This window comes from Lissotriton vulgaris, chromosome 11, assembly GCF_964263255.1.
Source record: "Lissotriton vulgaris chromosome 11, aLisVul1.2, whole genome shotgun sequence".
Lineage (NCBI taxonomy): Eukaryota > Metazoa > Chordata > Amphibia > Caudata > Salamandridae > Lissotriton > Lissotriton vulgaris.
In genome coordinates, this window is record NC_141699.1 from 114,545,897 (window position 1) to 114,570,177 (window position 24,281).

At 45.9% G+C, this 24,281-nt stretch overlaps 1 protein-coding gene across 1 annotated transcript in view; it reads right to left on the minus strand.

Annotated features, from left to right (window-relative positions):
- MLEC (malectin) overlaps positions 1–24,281 on the minus strand; it is a 96,545-nt gene that overhangs the window by 42,063 nt on the left and 30,201 nt on the right. The window contains exons 2-3 of the mRNA XM_086942849.1: positions 9,458–9,636; positions 8,010–8,186 (exon numbers count right to left, since the gene is read on the minus strand). Of these exons, the coding sequence (XP_086798975.1) occupies positions 8,010–8,186; positions 9,458–9,636 (356 nt within the window). The remainder of the gene's footprint in view (positions 1–8,009; positions 8,187–9,457; positions 9,637–24,281) is intronic.

The following is a 24,281-nucleotide window of genomic DNA, read 5'->3' on the forward strand; positions in this document are numbered from 1 at the left end:
CAGCCCTCTTGGTGAGCAGTTAGACCAAAATGTTAGACAGTAGATTGCTTTCTATAGGTCTTTTTTTGTACCTTCAGATCAAGTGGGGCTCGTTCCAGATACAGCCACACATAATAATTTGAGATGGCTCGTCTCCATTATTCATAATGGAGACCTGCAGCTTCATCGATGTGGAGAAGGCAACTGACTCAAACCAAGTTGCCTTTTCGATTGGAAATGCTTCGTAGGATATAGGGGGAGAAATTACTTCCTCTCCCTGGTTAGACTGCTATACACTGCTAAGGTTTGCACACTTGGATTGCTCTCTGGAGACTACAGTCCAGTAGGGAAACGAGGCAAGGATGTCTTTTATCTCCCTTACTTTGTAGTAGAACCTCTGACATGTCTTATATGGGGTCTGGAATAATTAAGATCTTTGTAAGCACTTCCGTCTTGTCTGAATTCAGTTTTAGACGGCTGTTTTTCATCCACTCGGCTACGTCTTTCATCCCTTCTTGTAGGTTGGTTTTGGCGGTGGTTGGGTCGTTGGTGAGGGAGAGGATCAGCTGGGTGTCGTTTGCATAGGAGATGATGTTGAGGTTGTGTTGGCGTGCGATGGATGCGAGGGGGCTCATGTAGACGTTGAAGAGGGTGGGGCTGAGTGAGGATCCTTGTGGTACTCCGCATATGACTTCGGTGGCGTCTGATCTAAAAGGGGGGAGGCGGGCTCTTTGGGTTCTTCCGGCTAGGAATGAGATGATCCAATCCAAGGGCTTGTCTTGTATCCCGGCGTCTCTGAGGCGCTGTACAAGGGTGCGGTGGCAGACTGTGTCGAACGCTGCGGAGAGGTCCAGGAGGATGAGGGCCACTGTTTCCCAGTTGTCGAGCAGTGTCCGGATGTCTTCTGTGGCTGCAATGAGGGCGGTCTCGGTACTGTGGTTGGCTGGAAACCGGATTGTGAGGGATCTAGGGCATTGTTAGATTCAAGTAAGGCGGTGAGCTGACTGTTGACGGTCTTCTCTATGACTTTGGCTGGGAATGGGAGGAGCGAGATGGGACGGTAGTTCTTAAGCTCGGTGGGGTTCGCAGTAGGTTTCTTCAGGAGGGTAGTAAGTTCGGCATGTTTCCAGCTTTCCGGGAAGGTGGCAGTGTTGAAGGAGCAATTGATGATGTCCCGGAGTTGGGGGGCGATGATGAGTCGGCCTTGTTGAAGATGTGATGGGGGCATGGGTCGGTTGGCGATCCGGAGTGGATGGAATTCAACGTGCGGATGGTGTCTTCGGTGCTGATCGGGGTCCAGGCGCGGAGGGTGGTGGTGGTGGGGGGCTTCGGTTATGTGGTTGGGGGAGTGGTCAGGTCGCCGAAGCGGTTATGTATGTCAGCGATCTTGCTGTGGAAGAATGAGGCAAGAGAATCGCAGAGGTCTTGAGAGGGAGTGATGTTGTTGCCGGCGTTTGGGTTGGTGAGCTCTTTGACAATGCTGAAGAGTTCTTTGCTGTTGTGGGCCTTTTGTTTAGACGCTCCTTGAATGCTGATTTTTTGGTGGTGCGGATCAGCTGGTGGTGTTTGCGGGTGGCGTTCTTGAGGGCGGTAATGTTGTTTGTGGTTGGGTTTCTTCGCCATGCTTTCTCGAGGGTGCGGCAGTTCTTTTTGGAGTTCTTGAAGTCGTCGTTGAACCAAGAGGCTTTTTTGCTTCCTGGCTTGTTGGGAGGGTTTTTCAAGAGTGCTAGTTCGTCAGCACAGTGGGTGATCCATTGTGCGAGCTTAATGGCTGCTTGGTTTGGGTCCGTGGGTCTAGGTGGAGGGTTTTGGTTTAGAGATGTGGTGAGCTGATCGGTGGTAATTTTGTTCCAGTTTCTTCGGGGAACTTGTTGCGGGTGGTGGTGTGTCGTGGTCTTTCTGAAGCTGAAGTGGACGCAGCTGTGGTCTGTCCAGTGGAGTCCCGTGGCGTGATTGAAGGATATGTGCTTGCTGGAGGTGAAATTTGGGTCGAGTGCGTGTCCGGCGTAGTGCGTGGGGGTGTTCACCAGTTGTTTGAGTCAGAGACTGGTGAGGTTGTCCAGCAGGGTGGTGGTGTTGCCGTCGTTGTTATTCTCCAGATGGAAGTTGAGGTCTCCTAGGAGGATATAGTCATCGGAGGGGAGGGCGTGCGGGCTGATGAAGCCAGCAATGTCTTCGCTGAACTGTGTGCGGGGTCCTGGGGGTCTGTAGATGAGGGTGCCTCCAAGTGTGGTCTTGGGGTTGGTGTGTATCTGGAAGTGGAGGTGTTCAGTGGCTGAGAAGGTGTCGTCGGTGGTGGTCGTGATGCGGATGGTGTTCTTGTGAACGATGGCGATACCTCCTCCTGTTCTGTTGATGCGATCTTTTCGGGTGATCTTGTATCTGTCCGGGATGGCTATGGCGATGTCTGGCGCTGATGAGGCGTTCATCCATGTTTCCGTGAGAAAGGCGACGTCCGGTGTTGTGGTGTCCAGTAGGTTCCATAGTTCAATGGCGTGTCTGTGGACCGAGCGGGTGTTGAGAAGGATGCACTTCAGGTGGTTGTTGTTAGAGTTTTGTTTGGCATTTGTGGATGTAGTGTGGGTTCTGATGCAGTAGAACTTGCAGGATTGGCAGGTGAAGGGTCTGTGGGTGCGAACAGGGGTGGATTGGTGGCAGTCGGGGATTCGGCCGGTGTTGAGTGCAATGAGGGATGCAGCGTCGTACGTTAGCCGGGTGGAGTGGGTTTTGCCAGGGGATCTGGCACTGGACGCGGGCCAGGCGCAGACGGGCTTACCTTTGGCGCGCCTTCGACGCACATAGGGCACGCAGGCTGCGCGTGAACGCTGTGCGCAAGTGCATCTGTCATAAGTGGAGAGTGGAAGGGGGCGGAGCGAGGGAGGAGCAGCTGGGAGCGGGGTGGCGAGTGGCTCGATTGTAGGTGCTGTAGGGAGCGGGGGAGCAGCGGCTGGGAACGGGGAAGGCTGCGCGTGAACGCTGTGCGCAAGTGCATCTGTCATAAGTGGAGAGTGGAAGGGGGCGGAGCGAGGGAGGAGCAGCTGGGAGGCGGGAGCGGGGTGGCGAGTGGGGAGGGGCTTGATTGTAGGTGCTGTAGGGAGCGGGGGAGCAGCGGCTGGGAACGGGGAGGAGAGACGGGCTGGGACAACAAAATGGCACCAAACAACAACAAGGTGATGCAGGACGAGATCGGGGCACAGAAACTAATTCAGGCAGCAAATACGATCAGCAGCAGAAACGTGTAGCACAGTCTGGCACACAAATTAATTTTAGCAGCAAATGCGATCAGCAGCAAATACGTAATGCACAGGCTGGCACACAAATTAATTTTAGCAGCAAATGCGATCAGCAGCAAATACGCAATGCACAGGCTGGTACACAAATTAATTTTAGCAGCAAATGCGATCAGCAGCAAATACGCGATGCACAGGCTGGCACACAAATTAATTTTAGCAGCAAATACAATCAGCAGCAAATACGATACCACAGGCGAGATCGGGGGCACAGTCATGCACAGAGTGTGGAAGCGCTACAAGGATGGCCAGGAGCGGGTGGAGCGACCGTGTCTGACCAGGTCAGGGCGGTCACAGCTCTTCACCGTTCCAGTCTCCCCTTATGTTCCAGTGGGAGGGAGGAGCAGCTGGGAGGCGGGAGCGGGGTGGCGAGTGGGGAGGGGATCGATTGTAGGTGCTGTAGGGAGCGGGGGTGGGGCCGCGGGGGAGCAGCGGCTGGGAGCAGGGAGGAGAGACGGGCTGGGACAACAAAATGGCACCAAACAACAACAAGGTGATGCAGGGCGAGATCTGGGCACAGAAACTAATTCAGGCAGCAAATACGATCAGCAGCAGAAACGTGTAGCACAGTCTGGCACACAGATTAATTTTAGCAGCAAATGCGATCAGCAGCAAATACGCGATGCACAGGCTGGCACACAAATTAATTTTAGCAGCAAATGTGATCAGCAGCAAATACGATACCACAGGCGAGATCGGGGGCACAGTCAGGCACAGAGTGTGGAAGCGCTACAAGGATGGCCAGGAGCGGGTGGACGCAGTATTGACTGAGCCAGAGGCAAAGGTTACCAATTGGATACAGCGGTCTTCGTCTACGATAGACTATTAAAATAGCAGTGTTGCTTTGGCAGCTATATATCTTGCAAAATGCCCCCAATGTGGTCACTAAGAGGCTCTTCATGAGGACTTTGGCCACTCTGATTTGAGAAGGGAAATCCAAGGGTAAGATATGAATGTTTACTAGCCTGGGGAGTGGGAAGGAGGTGAAAGCGAGTGGGGTCTAGTGGTACCGGATCTTGAAGGACATTATATCGATGCAATATGCATATTACTGGTGCCATACAATTAAGGATATGCCACATGCTAGTAATGAAAGAGTGGTGGCTGACCCTCTAGCTTTGAATTTGCTTTCGCTTAGTATGTACAGCACCCCACAAAGCAAGATTCAGACAATTAACACATTAGTAGCATAGCTGAGGCGGATGAACGTACTGGGAAAGTCGATGTTTTTTCCTTCCACCCCTCTTAGTAAAATCCAGGATTTGAAGGTAACTTCAGGAACCAAGTTTACCAGTGACTTTTCAGTCCTGGGGATTAAAATACATGTGACTTGTTCCTTGATTTTATTTATTTAAACGTTGGATCAGCTGTGGGCAGGGAGTCCGGTGTCTCCATAGACTAGGTTGAACAAATCTGCCCAAGTAATTCACTCAAAGTGAGATTCCTGGATACCCAAAGGTGCAGCTGTAGTCCAAGTTGGTGTATTATGTCCTCTAAATATGTGAAACATTTGGTATATAACGTATTCTCTTTTGTTGTATTCCCAATCTTCCAAAGGGATCATGCCTGGGACATAGATCTGAGTTAAGCCTCGAGTGACCAACAGGGGACTATAGCAATCATCAAAAAGGTGTTCAATTAAAATGTTTCCACCAGTTGGATTGCATTGGATGAAATGCACTGCTCACACTCTTCTCATACATGTGGTGTGGAGCAGGCTTATTGCACATGGCATGGGAATGTTATGTAATTATATATCTCTCGGGGTGGGGGGCTGCCTGAAATGATCAATAAACACTTAAGCATCATTTTTGATAAGTGGTTTCTAGGGGTTGTTTGAAGTACACTCAAGCTACACCGCTAACATGGCTAAAGACTAATTAATAGTAACAGGTTGGCTCCAGGATCTCAGTTACTAAATACAATGATTGGCTCAGAGATATTGCAGATCTAAATAAACTTGAGGAAACTTACTGTGCAACTATTTTCGAAGTTCTGAGACCTACAAATATTTGGCCTGGCTTCACCACAAATCTCATCTATCGAAAAATGGTCCAAGTTTCAATTTAGTTGGTGTGCAATTTCTTCTACAATACATTAAATGAAAACGATTCTTCAGATCACGTTTTAAGCAACTTCTGCATTCAGAGCTTGTTTTTGTTTAAAATCTTTTGATTCGCCTTGTACCGTACACGATTGCAAGCAACATGTTTCTTTAAGCATTCATGATCAAAAGTAAAAACTAAAATTGTGATATTCAAAGTTTACACTGACCCCTTGAGCGAGTACAAATTTGGAATCCCCTCCTTAATGAAAAGATAAGCTATTCTTAAAACGAACAAGTGGAATGCTAAACTTAGGGAGCAAATTAAAACAGTGTACAGGACTTCAGACTTTTTCTCCACAAAACCTGAATAAATTCTGGTTCAGTACATTTTTAGCTACACATGCAAAAACCTGCTACGATTCGGTGGTGGTGGGGGGCATTAGGGAGGGGGGGGGTGAGGTGGATGTTCTTGATCTTCTCTTTTCATTAGTTTGCTACACAATATTTACTATCTCACTGGTGTTCAATTGGACTTTCTGGCCTGAACCTAAAAGAGTGTCATGTCCGTTTGTGAAAGATTGCTTGTGCTAAATACAATACATGACCATGAGTAGGGCTGGTTGGGTGCACAATGCATGCCTTTATTAGCAACAGGAAGTACTGCCCCCTGCCATTTAAAATGGGCTTAACAGTGGTGGAAGCATTAGTTTTTGAATCATGGTTGCAGAACAGGCCTTTTTCCTGGTCTTCGTAATTTAGCAAGTGGGCTTTCAGCCTCATTTCTGAAGTTTTGCCTAATAACATGTAGCTTGGTCTGTTGCTATATTGTGTGCCTAGACAGTGCATGTATGTAGTGTAGTGGTGTGGTAGGATATGTCTGGACATTGTGCATTAAGGAGGGGGAAGACAAACACTGTGTACTTCTCACATTCCTAAAGCTTTTGTGTAACATCAAACTCTGAAGAGTTGGGGGGGATGGAGATGGTGCTTCCTTTAGAAGTGACCTTTTGCTGCAACTTGCCTTTTGTTCCTTCATGAAAGCACTTCCATTAGATTGGATAAAAGCATAGAGAACCTGGAGATAGTCTCCTTAGCCTTTTGACAGGGCCGGACACTTTTTTGTGTGCTGGTGGGCGTTTTGTCTAGAGGCGTCTTTCCTTTTTAAGCACATTATAATATTGTACCTAAATGCCACATAGGTTATTCACCTACTATCAACTGCCTAGAAACTGTTCCATGACAGCACGAGGAATGTCTCAGAAAGGAACGTAAGAGAGGGACTGAAACTGGCAGTCGTGGTTCCAGAACACGCTACAGGGTACTGGGTAAATATCTGAGATATAGGGATGGTGTTTTTGGTAGCCAGCTTCCTACAGGTGAGGAGACATCACCTGAAGGTGTCTGTAACCATCTGCAGGAGGAGGTGTAGATCTGCCTTGCAAAGGAATCCGTCTAGCCTGCTAAGACACGAGTGCTGTCGGTATCCCTGCAGGAAGGAGTCTGCCTTCAGGATTTGCTTGGCCATAGTTGCCTGGAATGGGGCTGCCCAGAGGAACTACATTGAGTGATTTACAGCGTCTGGAGTATAAACTAGTGCGCCACTGGTTGCACCATCAGGCCGTGAAGATTACCGTAGCCACATCCTTGGCGAGGAAGTGATCATAAGTGGAGCTGATGGAGAAAGAACAAACTGCAGAAACGAGAAAGACACATAAGAGGGACTTTTGTGCATCTCATGTTCATAGCTGTGGCGGTGATTGTGTGCCCGACACTCGGTATGGAGAGCTGGAGAAAACAGAACCACATTCTGTGGTTTAGAAGAAGAAGTGAGCGGTGTGTGCATCGTGGGTCTAAGCATTGAGAGACTGACGGACAGTGCTGTCAAGCATATTGAAGTACCCCAGCAACCTGTCACACGACCCAGGAATTCTACAACGCTGGTTCTAGGCTTAAATCTACTGTCGTTTCAAAGTCCTCTTTGTATTGTTTATTTGTGGGTGTGGGGGTTGGGAAGGGGCACAGCAAGGACAGAAAGGTTGCCTTGCGCCGAAGAAACACCTAGACCACTGCCAGTATAGAATAACAGATGCTGCCTTAAGGAGGCAGGGAAGGGGCAGAGTGCAAACTGAATCCATATGCAAGATTCATAGTGCAATGACCGCAAGTAAAAACACACTTGCTCATAACGAGTTACCAAATGGACAAGAGCAAACTACAACCGAGTAGATTTGTTAGCCAATTATTCATATGCACATTACAGACACTGACCTTTGGCTTGATGAACTTACAGCTGCTGACGTCATATACCCCGAGCAGCAGCTAGATTTGCCACTGTAACACGTATTTTCTTAAGTCCTAAATAAGAACATGCTAGTAGTATCTGTTCATTCCGAACTTCCAGATCTGTGTGCAGTATTGAGTGGTAAGTGAAGGTACAATAAAGTACTATCCTTAATCCCATACACCTTCCCGAACAAGCCCTGCACAGCTTCTATCACTACCATGACGTCAGGGGCTAAAAAGTGTACTTGGTTCCCAGTTATCAGGATCTATAGTATGTCTGCTCCTTAGACATCAATGGGAAACTAACTAAACCACCTTGGCTGAGGCCCAGTTACCCCTTTATGCCTTGGGACCAATTAATGGGTTTCTGACAGTGAAGGTGCAGCTTCATGCAGAGACCGTGTTATTACCTTCACAAATTCTATGTGGAGCTTTCCGGTGAATGTGGACACTTCACCCTGCACACTTAACTTCCCCTTCCTCACACTGATGGGGATGATCTCGTCGTGGGCTGTGCTGTGTCCCACTCGGTCAAAAATGTCCAGGTCTTTAACCACAACATGGCCATTCAAACGTACATCAAACACCTAAAGACAGCGAGAGGGGAAAAAAAAGTTGACTTGTAAGCAAGACATGCATAAAAACTGTGTGAAAACAGCACAAACACCCACAAGTTATAAAACATCAGTACTTTGGATATGCAACAGTGCGCTGTCTAAGATTTGAAGAAATTAGAGTTTTCTTAGTACAATTGCTAACTAGCATGACTAACGGTTCTCCTCATGCAGTTCTACTATAAAAGATTACTACAGATTAAGTCTGTTGGAGTTCTGAGGCATACCGTGAATCTCTGGAGTAAATGTAACTGAAGTCTTTCTCTATTAAGGAGTGGTAGAACAATTTTTACTCACGCTGTGACTTGCTGCATGAGACATTACAGACTCAATCATCAATTTATATTGTATTTTGTACTCTGCTTTTATGGTTGAAAACTGGCGAAATAAAGCTTTATTGACTTGACTTGACTCAATCATCAAGCGTCTAGTACTTTCCTCATGAACCTAAATAAGCTGCTCAACATTCTGAAAGAGCTACAAGGGGTCAACTGTTTTTAACGTTTACAGTCCTGAAGATGGTCTTACTGACGAAAGCATGAGGACCAAAACATCGACAAATACACTTCTTTCTTAAATATCATTTGTTTTATATGAAAAACTGTACACAATTGTTACAGTGAAGGGGTTAATTATTGAAAAAGCGTGTTTCCTTCTGGTTTCACTGTTAGTTAAACCTACAAGTACCCTATATTAATTCTCAATATAAAGTTATTTTTATACTTACACCTGTGTTTGGATATATTGGTCTATGATTAGATCTTGTATTGTCATTTTGTGAATAAGAGTACAATCTAAGTACGTTTATATTCTACGAAAAGAAATAACAAAAATGTATTACACTGCAAGCAGTATTTGCTAGCTTGCCTTGAATGGTGAACTAAAAGAGTGAAAACAAGTATTGAAATAAATCCCTTGAAGGCGCATTTACCGGTTCATTCCTAGTACAATGGCACTAAACTAACTTGAGAATAAAAGAATACTTTAAGACGGCAAGCAACAGTTCTAAAACCTACACTTATAAGGACAGTTTGAGCCATGAGGTAAGGTGTCTAATCATGTCACTTAAAAGGGGGTGAGGATAATCAAGAGCATGCACATGAAAACGTAATTGCCTGCAGTCACACAAAAATAAGAGATATTCACTGCTGACATAGGAGAATTAAACTACAAATTTTGACGCGATGTATCTTAATATACATTCCCACAAAGGCCTATTAGCTTGAACTTAGTTACTGACTCACCTTCTGCTGAGATTGTGCAAAATAAACTTCAGCAAACTTGACCACCACAACGTAGTCACCCTCTTCCTTAATGGGGACTTCATAGCCAAAAGTCTCCTCATTGTACCGTTCCGTCTGGTAGAGGACCTGATCTTCAGGATTGGAGCGCAAAATTGGAAGTTTTAGCCCATAGTCTGAGGCTGCATCAAAGTAAAAAAAAAAACATTTCAGTATGTGTTTGGTAAGGTCACATGGATCAGCACTGCAGAACTTGGACATATCACAATCAGAACTAACTTCCTGCTCAATTCCACTTTACGCATCTCTGGCTCCAGGAGGAATTTCAGGGTATCCATTTACTCCCCCCCCTCCCCGCCTCTTACTAAGGAGTCATCTATTATTGCAATGCAAAAATCTTGCTAAACCCCACACAAAAAAAGACAACTGAAGAAAGAGTTTGGGAAGCTAAGTGGCTGGTCAAAGACAGAGGTCAGAATGTTATATGAGCGGTATTTAGGTTTTGCATACAATTACTTCGTATGTATGTGGTTCACTTTATTGTTAACTATGTTATTGTGGTAAGCGTGTCACAAGGGAGATGGGAGTTGGGAGTTGGAATGTTAGTAGAAGTTTGGATGCCGGCGGTCATCGTTACTGGCAGCGGATCATGGAGGTGTCGGAAGCGGATTGATGGGCTCTTTTCAGAATTACTTATTTTCTGAATAATAAATAATACATGTAAACTTATGAACAAGTGGAGAGGATTCACTTGTAACATAAGGAGAAGAGTGGGATTGAGTTGGTGAGGTGCTTACTTTGTCACAAGTAAACTCTTATATTTGTGAATGGTTACCTGTGTCCGGAGCCTATCGGATCACTTTGCCAGGTGTGGAAAAGAAATGTTTTATAAGTGGAACGAGCAAAGAGATTGAAGGCGGCTGCTACGAGTTATTTCCAAGCTTTATCGCGGCAGGGGAAGTGTGTCAAGCTTCCAGCACTGGTCATGGCTATGGAGTGGTCACGGGCATGTCAGAGTAGTGCAAGCTTGGACTCACGACGTGCAACCCAGCGTTGTGTGTGTCAAACGTGAAGCAGCCATTTTGATTGACTGTATCAGCGGCACAGCTTATTTTAACAAGCAATTTGCTAGATAACTATTTTTGTTCATTTGACTGTGTACTGTCCGAAAGACAAAGATGAGTTGAAATCTTTGGTGGGTTTGTCTGACTACTATTCTAGATTTGTGGAGGGGTAAACTGTCATAATGGAATCTCTCAAGAGGATGTTACAGAAAAGAGAAACGTGTGTGGGGAAAACTGAAAGAAAAAGGGTTCAAGATATGAAAAAGTTATTGATGAATGAGTGTTTTGAAAACATGTGTCAGGTGTGGAATGTTCTGTTATTGTTGAGTTATGTCAGAATGTCAATAGGGTGAATCGCACTATTGTGTTTGCATCAAGAGCACTTAAGGATGGTGACAATAGATAGAACTCCATACAGAGGGAGGAGTTGGTGTGTGTGTGGGGCATTGAAAAAAATCAAGACATGTGAGGAACACATTTCATTTTGTGTACAGATCTCAAAGCCTTTAACTTTCTTATTAGGTGAAATAGAGGTGTCTAGAGCATTTTCTAGACTTATTACAATCTTATCGAATCTGCAAGAATTAAATTTTGATGTTCAGTATATTGCTGGATCTGCTAATTGTAGAGTGGATTGTCTGTCAAGCTTATTGGTTGAAATGGAGGCAGGCGAGTCTGATTTATTCAATGAAGAATGTGTTGCTGCTGATGTAGACATTTCGGAAAAATGTTAGGGCAGAATTTTGGAAACAGATGGTACAAGGCGCGTGAAGTGGATGTTTAATTGAAAAAGGTGTGTGAATTTGTGGAGAAACGTTGGCCCGGGATAAAAAATGTGCAGGGTAATTTGAAATGCTTTTTCCAAATTGCTCAGGAATTAACTGTGGAAAACAATATTTTACTTAGGGGGCGAGATTTGTTCCACTGTGTAAATTACACAATATCATATCTTTGGCTAACTCGGGTTCAACTTCCATTGAGAAGATTTTGAGACATACGTTTTGGGTGCCAGGTATGGATACTTGTGTCGAGGAATTTGTTGACAGGTATAACCAGAGTTTATCCATACTAATATAATAAAGAGAGCCTAAACCTTTGAGGCGGGTAATCTCAGGAACCACAGCACCAATCACAACACCCAATACAGCGTTGAAAAGGGTAGTTGCAGCAGAAGGACATATGCTATGCAGACGCCCACCATATACATTTAAAAGGTAAAAGAACCGTGCCAGCAAAGTAGTCTCTTGTGGGCGTGTCTGCGTTGTGCTGTGGGCGTGACAAACGCTGGGGGCGTGTGGTACGTTCCGCCCTTCATGCCATGTCTCATATCGTGTGCTAATCCCACCCTGCTCCCTTTAAATACCTCTGCACCCCATAATCATAACCCACTCTTACTCCTTAAAATACCCCTAAACACCCTTAAACACTAACCCATCTTAACCCTATAAATATACCCTGTACCCCAAAACCCAAACCTAGCCCTGAACCCTAAAAATACCTCTGTACCCCAAACCTAGCCCTGAACCCTAAAAATACCAGCGTACCCCAAAACCCATACCTATCCCTAAACCCTAAAACTACCCCTGTACACCATAACCCAAAACTATATCTGAACCCTTAAAATACCCAAACACCCCAAAACATATACCTCAGTACCCCAAAACATATACCCCTGTACCCATACTTACCTTATCCAAACATTAAAAAAAAACATGCTTTTACCATTCATGCATTTACAACAAATTTCGTTGTAAATGTATGCGTGGTAAAAGCATATAAAAATGTAATGCCATGCGTTATAATGGCATTGCGGAGTCATGGTACTTTTGTAATGTACCATGTACCAAGTATGAGGAGTGATGGTATGCGGAAAGAAAGTTGTGGAATAATGGGTGTTTACCCTCCCCCGGTAAGTACATTGGTGGCACGGCGGCCCACATCTCCAGCAACATACTCATATTTTTTCACCACCCATTTGAAAAATGCACAGGTCTCTCTCATTGATGGCCAGCACCGACATACACTTTTAGACACACCTCCCGCCACAAGTTCTAGAATTGTGAACTTTAGAGCTGGGGAGCTACGTTCGAATATCGGCATCAGCTCAACATCCTGTGATTCCAGACAAAATCGCTTTACCTCCCCGTGCCTACCACAAATTAATGTGTTCTTCTGTAATGTAAATTATGCCATGTTGTCGAGTTTGCGCTATATAATATTGCAAGGATAAATAAAGTAGGGAAACTCGAGTTCACACACTACTGAACGCGCAGCGCACTCTTAAGTGCATCAGCAGTGCACTGTGAATCGGAGCGTTTCACAGGCCTGTCACAGATAAGAAATGCTATCAAAACGAAATCCTACAAAACAATATACTACTGGCCGGCAGCAATTCATACCCGGATAACGTCGGGACGGGCTGCTAGTTATCTAATAAACATTGAAAATTGTGTGATACACATATGGTTCCTGTACCATTGCCTGATGCCCCTTGGCAGAAAATAGAGTTAGATTTTGCAGGACCCATAAATTCTCTAACGAATTATCAAAAGTATTTGATAGTTTTGGAATGCACCTTGTGGTTTGGATGTTGTGGAGTTTGTCTGGCAGAAAATGTGGGCAAATCATACCACGTCACATTCGGTTACGGAATTTTCTCCTTTTATGTTGTTGAGGGGATGGTATTTCCGCTCCAAACTTTTTCCTGAATAGTTACTTGGCAAAACCAATGTGTTACCAGAGACTTCTTGACTATGATGTTGTGAAGTCTAGAGTGGAAGAGTCTCAACACAGAATGAAGGCTCGTCATGATGATTTAAGACAGTTTTTTTAATAACAATTTTAGCGCTAGTGCATGGGTTATGTTAAATAACATGTGTGGAAAAGGCAGGAAGATTGAACTCTAATTTCGTGGACCACAGTCATTCAAGTTAAAAAAATGTTCAGTACGGCTTGCAGATGGGAAATGCTTGTCTATTAGAAATGTGGGTCTGTTGGAAGATTTTGAAAAAGACATTGTGGAAAGGAATTTGAAAAGTTCTGACAATTTACAATTGTATTCGGCTTTGTTATACAAGCAGAGCGATTGTGCACAAAAGGACACATATAGCTCTGTAGCAGTGGTCCTTCTGCTAATGGTTGTGATGGTGACAATGCAAACAAGCATTTACAATGCAATGGTTTTGCCTTTGTTAAAGTTAGAGCTATTGGCATTGCTCTTGACATTATTTTTATTTATGTTTTTTTTAAAACATAAATAAATGGCATTGTCATTTACAATAGCAGGGCAGGGCACAGGGAAGGGGGGGGGGGCGAGGAGAGACGAAGGAGAGCTGCGGGCTCTTGTTGTAATGCTTGCATGGATGAGTTGGTGGATGCATGGATGGGTGAATGCATGGATGGGTGTATGGATGGGTGTATGGATAGATGCATGGATGGGTGGATGGATAGATGCATATATACAGCCAATCCCTCAACAATTTATGGAATCCATCAACCCATCCAACCAACAACCCATCCATGCATGCATCCACCCATACATAATGTAGAATCAGACTTAAGTTCCCCCATGAACCATTAAGCCTTTACCATGGCTTATCATCAACGCATGCTTTCAGAATGTTACATAAACTTGCAGCCATTCGGCATACAGTTGGAAATTCCAAATATCTAAAGTACTGCAGTTTGCAAACAAAAATACATTGCCTCTCTCAAAAAGGCATACCAAGGATCATCACAAATAAAATATTGTGCCCCCATGGTTTGCGAAAGGGGCAGCCCAACACCAACCAACTTGCCTTCTACAAAGAGATGTAATTTAATGTAACGGAACAGGTCTACAAACTGTAATAAACATCAACCATGAAATGCCTGTTGGCTATACTTAATGTTGTCTACAATGAAGCAGCCAGGCCTACTGCCTTGGTCTTAACTTTTCATAATAAACAGATCAGACCTATGGCATCGGCCATACCTTTCCCAGCACAACAATCAGTCTTATAGCCTTTCTTACTGAATGTCTCAATAACCAACTCAGGCCTACAGTACTGCTGCTTTGCCTAATGTTTCCCACAAGGCAACTACTGGCATTCAGTTATAAAATTCCAAATGTATATAAAATTACAAAAAAGTTTATAAATTGTTCAGATATGCCAACAGGTCCCGGAGCTCTGGTCTATTGGGTACGCTGAACTTCAAAGTAATATACTACTTTTGAAAGGCAATACAGTTAAAACAATCCAACATCTGATGCCTTCCCTCTTTAATGTACGATGTTCAGAATAAATATGGCAGGCCTTCTGCCTTTATTGTAACTTTATACAATAAATAGACCAGGCATCTAAAGAATTAATCTCTGCCTTGCCACCACATCCACTTGTATTGAGAACAAGTATTCCCATCAGGCAAAAACTAGAATACAAGCACTTTCCGTGGAAGCAACCAAATCCGGCCCAATCACGGCGGTCCTCGACGGAAGCAACATGTGGGCAAAAGCAAATCCTCTCGCTAACAGTAATTCTGAAAACTCATTGTTGAGAACACGATGTCCAGCAGCAGCTGTGGCTCTCAAGCCAGACCTAAAACGAGTCTATACCACGAAGTGGCAAAGAGAGCGCTCTGCACGTCATGTACAGAATCAATAAGACGCCCCAAAGCTGCCCTTACTCAGTTTGGTAAAGACACACAAACATCAGGCAGGCCCCTTCTGCACTGCAGTGGTTTCCCCAGACCTGAATGTGTCTCTCTTCCCTCTGGAAAACAAGATACTGCACTGAAGGCCAAACCGTATCTATGGATAAGCTCAGTCAATTGAAACGTAAGCTGCTTCTAGGCGCATCTATCCATTGAACACGAGTACTCTAGACTAGGCGGTCGTGCTGTTTACACTACTTCAACACCGCAGTAAAACAGGTGACTAGCCCTCCAGCCTTTCCTAGAATGCGGACTGCTTATGATCAATTAGGGGGGGGAGCTATAGAAACGGAGTGCTTAAATATCCGTGTTCCATATATTCCGCCAGACATTTCTAATCAAGCGTGCTATGTTTGAACCGGACAGAGGTGCAGCACGGTACAGGCGGCGGCAGGAGATACGGTGCATGCATCTTCGGCATTTAAATAAAGCACAGCCGGAGCCCTTCGTTCAAACAGACATGCCTCAACTATGACCGAACCGAGCGATCCTCCTACCCATGGTCATTCATCATGCCCACAGTCGCCTACATCGTGTGCATATCAACAATTATTTACTTCAAAAGCTTAAGTCAATAAATCCACGAGTGAACAGGAAAGGCCTGCGTTTATTAATATAAAAAGCATTGGCAAAGTAAAGAGACCCGACATGTAATGCAGCCATACTCCAGGGGAGGGATGGAGACACGAAGCGGAAGAAAGCCTAAACCGCTGACCAATAACAAGCAAATGGGCGTGACAATAAGCCAAGCAATAACAAACAATGGATGGCCTCTAGGCGCACCGAGAAACAAGCTACCAGTATTACGAAGAGCGGGAGGGGTGCGGGGGCGAGAACGGACACACGGACAGCGGGAGGGAGGGTGGGAGCACTCACCTGGACTTACTCCGGCGGCGGCGGCGGTCGGCACACACAGGCACGTGTTGCAATGTTAATTGCATTCGGGAACGCCCCCGAATTGAAAATACGAGACTGCATATATTACAAAAGGATTGATTTAAATGTGCATTCTTATTTTCAAGGACATTTGCAAGTTGTTTAACTATCTTAAAGAACTCTTCAGTCGAGTTTTTGCAAGTCTCGACTTATGCGTCACTCTGAGGAGTCCGCCTCTCGAGGCTCTGTAGAGCAATCACTTAAATCCTTTCCTGTAAGAAACGCTCGGTACACGAAGAGACGAGCAAGGCCTGCAAGGGTAGAGGGCTCATGTAGCTCCCTGAAGCCCCTCTAGAGTTCAGACCGAAGTAAGGAGACTCACAGAGGACGCTTCACAGGCGATCATCTTGGGTGGGCAACACGCCCTCTTCCATACCCAAGAGCCACTCTGTTGTACTTACTGCGTTCTGTGCACAGCGTCCTGACCTGACTGTTTCTAAGCGCTAGTCTCGCGTGTGCTCTTAAGATCGCTCCCAGTCTGTACTACCTACGCCTTGTCTCCAGCCCCTGCCTGCACCCCCAGCAGCCCTTGGCCTGCACGAGAGAAGGTTCCACGAGGCCCGCTAATAGGCGCTTAGTTGAAGTGGCTGACGCTGATCCTGGGACTCTCTGGCCAGCCTCATCTTTGCATTAAAAACGGGTAAATATTGTCTTGTCTGACACCTTTAATTGGTCCCGCCAAGTCACGCAGTGCTTTGTGGAGCAGCGAGCCCCCTGTGGGAGCTCGATGGTTAATGCAGAGGGCCAAACTAAGGCACTTCCTGACTCGAGCTCGGCGGAGAAGGGTAGGTCATGCAGCCAAGGCACAAGTGATCAGAGTTTTGACTTTTGGACTCATCCTTGATGCCTTATCCCGCTGACCCCTCTGGTGGCTGTTAGTTCTTGACAGATAGGCATAGGACAACTCCCACAGAGGTAATGCACGCACAAACTCACACATGACACTAGCATGTGGTAAATCACCTTTTAAAGGTCCTGATGAATCGCGGGTAACTTTTGCCCACTGCGAGAAACATGTCGACCGTTTGCACCACTAGCCCTATCTAGGTTCACCTGACCTTACTTGTTGATTCCTAGTGAGCTAGCCCCCTGTTTTTAATTGCAGCGAGGGACCCCCAGAATAAAGTGGATTCCGGTACCCTTAGCTACATTTTAATACCCCCTTTTTCACTATCACATACGGCCCTGCCCACACACCCACACCTCACCATAAGGCTGTTGGAACAAAAGATCTCCGCCAAAGAGCCCCTCTTTGAGGTGAGCCCGTCGGGGATTGCACCGCCTCCCCGACGAGGAGCAACCGCCGATGATGAAGCATGACATCCTTCGGGGTGTGTGAGGCAAATCAATCCAACAAAATGGATGCCCTTGGGTGTTACATTTACACCTTTGGTCACGCCAGTTAGTTTTTCCCTCAGTCACGCTTAGGAACAGTCCAGCACCCCCCCTTGCTGTAACTTCCTCCCTCCACCCCGCTACCCCACATCATCCCTGGTTAGCCCCTGGCCTGCAGCCTTTCTTCTCTGATTGAAGCGCCTGTCACTTCACTGCCTCCTGCCTCTCGGCAGCATCGTTATCTTGTCAAGCCTCTGAAAGCGCCTCTTACATCTGTAGCGCTTTGGCAGTGTGGCAGCCTTCAGCAAACCTGTCTCTGCTCGGGACAGCACTATCTGTTGACTCCCGCGGGCTGTGCAGGGCGGAAGTGACTGTGCCGTCACACATAGGGCCTTCATCCCCTGTGTAGGACGAAAGTGCTGTTACGGCATACATAGCCTGCGTCCCCTGTGCGCTGACTCCCGCGGGGTGCTGTGCTGGACGGAAATGACTGACGTCACACATAGGGCCAGCCTCCTGTGTGCACTGAAGCCCTCGGGTCTTTCCAGACCCGAGGGAAGTGGAGGGAGAGGCCGCAGCTTTCGCCGCTTTCTGGTGTTGTTATGGCTGACACCGGGACAGCTCTTGCTCTCCCGAACTATTGCTTTGCTCGTCACGGGCAGTGAGGCTGGCGAGGAGAGCAGTTTACAACAAAAAAATGCCAGGTTGCATACCCTGGAGGAGCGGGCTGCTACGGATCGGATCGGCATGGAAGAGGGGCGGGAGAGGGGGCGGGAAAGGCGAGCACGCCCACGAGAGCAGGAAGGCGGGTGCCGTCAATGCAGGAACAGACTCGGGGGCGTTCCCGAGAACTGGCTTTCGGCTGACGTCGCCAAAAGCCAAAAATTCTCGGGAACGACCCCGAATCTGGTCCGGCATTGAAGGACAGGCCAGTCTTCCAATGGCTAGCCTCCATTTATGGAGCTAGCCAATGTAAGACGGGGCGGATTCCAAGCCCCATATACTATATCTCATTAGGTTTTTTCCTAGCACATGCGTACTTCGTACGCATTGGCTAGGGCAACACCTAAAAAGTGTTTTGTCAATGGAATCCTTTACCAATCAGGATAATAGTGGGGTTGCAAGATGTGTGGAGGAGGTTACAACCAGGATGGAACGTATTTCTAAGAAACCTGGTTATTTAAAGGACTTTTGCACTTAATGACATAGTAATGTTGTAAGATTATGTTTTTTTAAATAAAAAATAGATGTTATATAGGCGGTATTTAGATGGTGTATATATTTACTTTGTATGTATGTGATTCACTTTATTGTAGTTAAATATGTTTTTGTGGCACACACAAGTTACAAGGGAGATGGGAGGAAGAAAGTTGGTAGAGGTTTGGATACTGGCAGTTATTGTAACTGGCACGGACCAGGAAGGTGTCGGAAGCCGATTGATGGGCTCTGTTCAGCACTACTTATTATCTGAATTAAAACACATGGAAACGTATGAACGAGTAGAGAGGATTCACATGCAACAGCATAAAGCATTTTTTTAAGATTCTAAAAACACAAACTACTTATGAAGTATATGGTGACACAGTTACAGTACAGCTCACTGGACCACGATTACATAACTCGCAATTCAGCATGTCTAATTCAGACACTGCAGAATGCGTTTTAGGCAGATAGTGTTCTTTATGGAATATCTTATTTTTTTCTTTTAACACAGAATTCTTAATACAAAACGTCCAAAAAACACGTGTCCTTTAGAATCCCTATATCTTTCAACCATTCACTACCAGAATTCACCACTGCTATAGTATATGTGTATCAGTTAGAAGGTAGTAGTTAGAAGAAATGACTTCAGTGGGCTCCATAGGTCTCGACGGTGAAGGCAACAACTCAAGGTTGAACTGTTCATTCTAATAAATAAGTGAGTTAATCCAAACGTTTACATTTGGGGGACCTCCACCCACGCTAACAAAAGGAGACTAATCTCTTGGCCAGCAGTCATGCCAAAGCAGTGAAGTTTTTATGTGTTGTCGGGGTACCCCACACCCAACCTAATAAATTAACCCTCGGATCAGGTATTCGCTCACAACCAACCATCTGGGACAGGGTGGACAGCACCTCCGTCCCATACATCTGTACATTCGCAAATGACCAGGCCAAATACTTGAAGTTTGCCTCTGGCTGCCTGAGTCTGGCTCAGTTTGAGTCATCACATCAGTCTAGTCCCACAAAATAATGTAGGTTAGTGTAGACCACAATACACTACCTGGGGAAATAGTGCCCATTTGTGCACAGCAGCACTGCCCCATTGCTTCCAAAATCTCCATTATCAAAACCCCTCCCCCCCCCTCCTCCGTTTAGCCCCAAAAGACGGAACCAGCACAGGCATCTCCTCCTGCACAGATAAAGTTTAGACATTAACTGTTTAGTGGAGGTTGTAGACAAGAGGCTCTTTGAGCTGTGAAAGTGATAGGTTTCGATGGGTCGTTCAGCGATTGCTGCCCTGACGGCACCCAGAAGCCAATAATATAGAAATATGTTCAGGACAGCAGGGCACCCTCCTGTTAAACTCCGTCAATATTATGAATGTTTTATTTTTTATACCAATCACCCCAACGCAGGTAGACTCACCAGGGCAGCTGCAAGAGTACCTTGGCTCCTACTTTACAAGTAGCACTGGCTTGTGGTAGCGTGGTGAGTTAGGAGATTACATGATGCCTAATCCCTCCCTCTCCCCCAATTACTCCAAACGCTTGAGATACAGGATGTGGTGGGAATATTTAATGTACATCAAGGAGAGGGAAGAGACAACCAGATAATGAAGTGGAGCAGGGGCCAACACATCCGTCTCAACAGCAAGGTGAGGCAAATAAGGAGCTGTAGGCAATGTAAGTCTGTGCGCACAGCTAACAGAACTCTAGGTATAGAGCCTCAAAATTCCTGTGGAGAAAGGACAATGCACGTGTTGCCCCTTTTATTCTGGGCTGCTTGTCGGTCCAATCTGATAAATCGAGTGCAGAGCAGGTGAAAAAAAGGAGCACATATGTGGCAGAGGAATATTAACAAACAGAAATTGTAGCTTAGGGAGGATGACCATTTTCATGAGGCCTCTCTGGTCAGCCAGAGAAAGCAGGTACGTTTTAACTGAAAATACAGTGCAATTTAACAACTAGCATCCCGAGCCCTGCGGGAAAATCTTCCTTATAGGCAATTTCTCTGCATCCAGAAAAAAATTGCAGCAATTTAAGACTATGAACAACAATCACAAGATCTCAAGAAAAACTCCAGGCAAAGAGATACCGTAATAAAATCACAGATATAGCAAAGAAGAGGGCAAGAAACAACAACCGGGAAGCCCCTCTGGAACCCTCGAACCAGGAGAATATAGAATGATGGACTTGTGTCTCTGCATTATGTCCAGCATCCAATCAGATAAAAAAAAAGACTATTCTGAACAATTGGCATATTCTGAACACTAATAATATCCCATGAAAACCCTCTCTTTGCTTTTAAAAGATCCCAAAACTTGTAAGATAGATTGATCCACACTAAATCCAAATAGAAGGTTAAACTAGAGTCCGTGATGATTAGTCGGTTCTTCCCAATTTCCCCTGTGGAAACTGTAACATATGTCACCTTATAAAAGAAACTAAAGCAGTGGACTTGGGGCTAGAAAACTCGGAGAGTTAGGTATCCCCACAAACTGTAATACAAACAATTGTGTGCATTTGATCACATGCGGATTAAGGTATGTTGAAAGGCCAACCAGACCAGAGTGAGAATTAATATTCATAAGAATACAATCTGGCGCAGACTCTGTAGTACAAAACTTGCTGCACGTTTCTGGAATTGCAGCAAACACAGAATTAAATGAAGTGGATAGTATTAGAAACAGCGCCAGTCTGTCACAACCCTAAAGCACAACTCTTACTCGAGATACAGCAACAGGTGTTTAAACTGGATACATCTAGGGTGGGACTCAATGAGATACAGTGGAGTCAGCTGCAGAAATAGAGAATTACCAAGGAAACATGTTATTTGCATATGAATTAACCACAGTATCTTTCTGTGTATAATCACAGAGGGTCCAGGTATCCAATCATTACATGATACCGCATCACTGTTACATTGAGTCAGCATTCACGGTCAGATAAAGGTCACCCAATAAAATTCCTGTAAATCTATTAGGAGAATACACTTTACTAATTATCCTTTTGAATTATATGCAAGTATGATATGAGCATTCCCTCATATGTGCCATACACGAAGAGGCGGAATTTGTGATAAATGTGCAATGCTGATTGTTCAAGTGCATGAACTGTGATGATGTTCATAATTCAAAAATCTTTGACTGTCAAAAATATACGTTCTGTTATCTTTTAGATCACAACTGATTCAATAAGATATGCACTACAAAATGGGGCACATGAACTACGTGTAGAGTCACACGACTCTAGGCTCGAGCTGTCAGAAGATAATAGAACCTGGTCATAAGTAAACTTACCATTGAGACAGATTAAAATAAATATGCTGTATTCATAACTCTGGTCAGTCTCACGACTGCCAAGAAACATTACCTGCGGTATGTGCTGGCAGGAGACTAAGACACCTATTCCTAGTTAACTTGTTACTGAGACAGATTTATTTATTTCTTTAAAGAGTTTAATATAGCGCTGGCTAGACCCGAAGGTATCAGAGCGCTTTACATTAGGTTCCACAATGTAACAGAAAATGATCACAATTACACATTACGTCAAAAACATAAGCAATACATTGAGAGAGGAGAGAAGATAGTGGAGGGGGAAAGGGGAGGTGAGAAGTGGGAGGATGAGCGAAGAGGCGACAGGAAGTCTGTCTAAAAACCGACTGGGTAGGTGATGTCCAAGCAGGGAATCCATGGCCCGTCTCCCCTTTAGTTAAACAAGATAACTCCATCTACATCAGTCAAAATAGCTAGGTCTCAAGTGGAGAGGGAAAGTTCACAGATAAACAGGGTGAGACACTAAGGGCAAAGACAGGCGAGGGCAAAGGTAAGTAGCTGAGTAGAGTAGAGCGGAGAGTGGTGGGGTTGTGGGAAGGGGGAGGGGGGAGATGAGGCCAGGGGCGACGCAGGAGAGTGTGCCCAAAGTCCGGTTGGGTAGGTGATGGTCAAGGTGGGAATCCAAAGTCCATCTCCCCATTAGCTCGTGAGGTAGGGAATGAAGGTGGAGGAGGGAGGTAAGGTCAGGAAAGACACAGGAGAGTTTGCCCAAGGACCAGCTGGGTAGGTGATGGCCAAGGAGCGAATCCATAGCCCACCTCCTCTTTAGCTCGCGAGGTAGCTCCACAGGGCGTCAGTCAAAATGGCTGGGTCTCAGCTGTCGATGGAGGGTTCACAGAGTCAATGACTGGGGCGTCCGTCTTGAGGACAGGCAGGGGTGGGGGGAGGGGAGGATTCCTTGATATACAAATTCAGAGGGTCCCCATAATTTTGTATAATCCGGATGAAAGGGGGTGCAAACTAAGCAGAGGATCGCATGATGAACAGCGCCAGGGTCCGCATGTCTTTAGGGGGTCTGTTCAGGATATAGCTCGTCCAATTACTGTGCCTTTCAGAGATCCTCCTGTTATCTGCTCAGTTGATTGCCTGTTATATTGCTCAGGGATTCGTCAGGGAGCAGCTCCACCTGTTAGTTGTCCCTGACGGCAGCGACCTTAGGATCCGGCAAGCCCCAAATGTCCAGAGTTGACCCTGCTTAAATGGACACCATTCAGAATATGCCACATTTCTCGACAATATGGGAATGGGAGGGGGGGGGGGGGGGGGGAAAGCGGAGGGGGAGGCTTGCACACTGTCCTCCGATCTTGCCTTTACATGTCCCTGGATTCGTTTCAGGGCATTCCAGGGCGATGAGCTCCATTGGCATCCAACGCCGCCACCCTCTGGAGTCAGATGTGGCTTACATGTCCACAGCAGGGAGAGGCAGCTTCTTGAGACCCAAGCATTCTTCTATGGACCTTCGCTCGCGTCTCTACTTCAATGCGATCGGCAGCTCGGTCGGCACTCCCGCTGTCATCACACCGTATCTCCACATGAATTAACTGCGCCGCCGAGTACAGCCAGGCCTCCTAGCGCAAATCCGCTAGCGCCGCTCTCGGCTAGTCAGTGAACGTGCATTCCTCACAAATTCCGCCCCCATCTTGTCCCTCGCCGGAGCGCCTTCATGAGACGGATAATCTTGTTTAAGCGTTCCCTGGGATTTCTGAGATACAAGCTCATATCATCTGCATAAAATGACATCAGGATACTTCGGCTAGTATATCATAGTGCGCAGTCTGAGTATTGTTGTAATATTGTGCCCTACGTAAGATCTTGCCATTACTTCCTCCGGGAGCCAGAGCAGAGGTAGTGCGTAGTTCCATTCTCAGTAGGTTAGACTACTGCAACGCACTACTTCTCGGAGCTCCTAAGACCTTGATCCTAAAGCTACAGGGGATTCAAAATATTCCTGCTAAACTGGCCCTCTCTCGTCCACGCTCTGCTTCTTCTTCTGCAGCACTAGCTGATCTTCATTGGCTACCTGTCCAGCAGAGGATTGCCTTTAAGGCTTTATGCCTTGTCTTCAGGGCTCTGCACGGACTAGGACCAATACCACTTCAAAATCTTTTCTCTTGGTATCAAGCTGCCAGACTTCTGAGATCTTCCTCCGCGTTCTTGGTGAGGATTCCTAGGATTAACAGAGTGAGGATGGGCGGCCGTGCTTTTAGTTTCACGGCCGCCACGTTATGGAACACCCTTCCTCTGACGCTGAGGAGTAGACAAG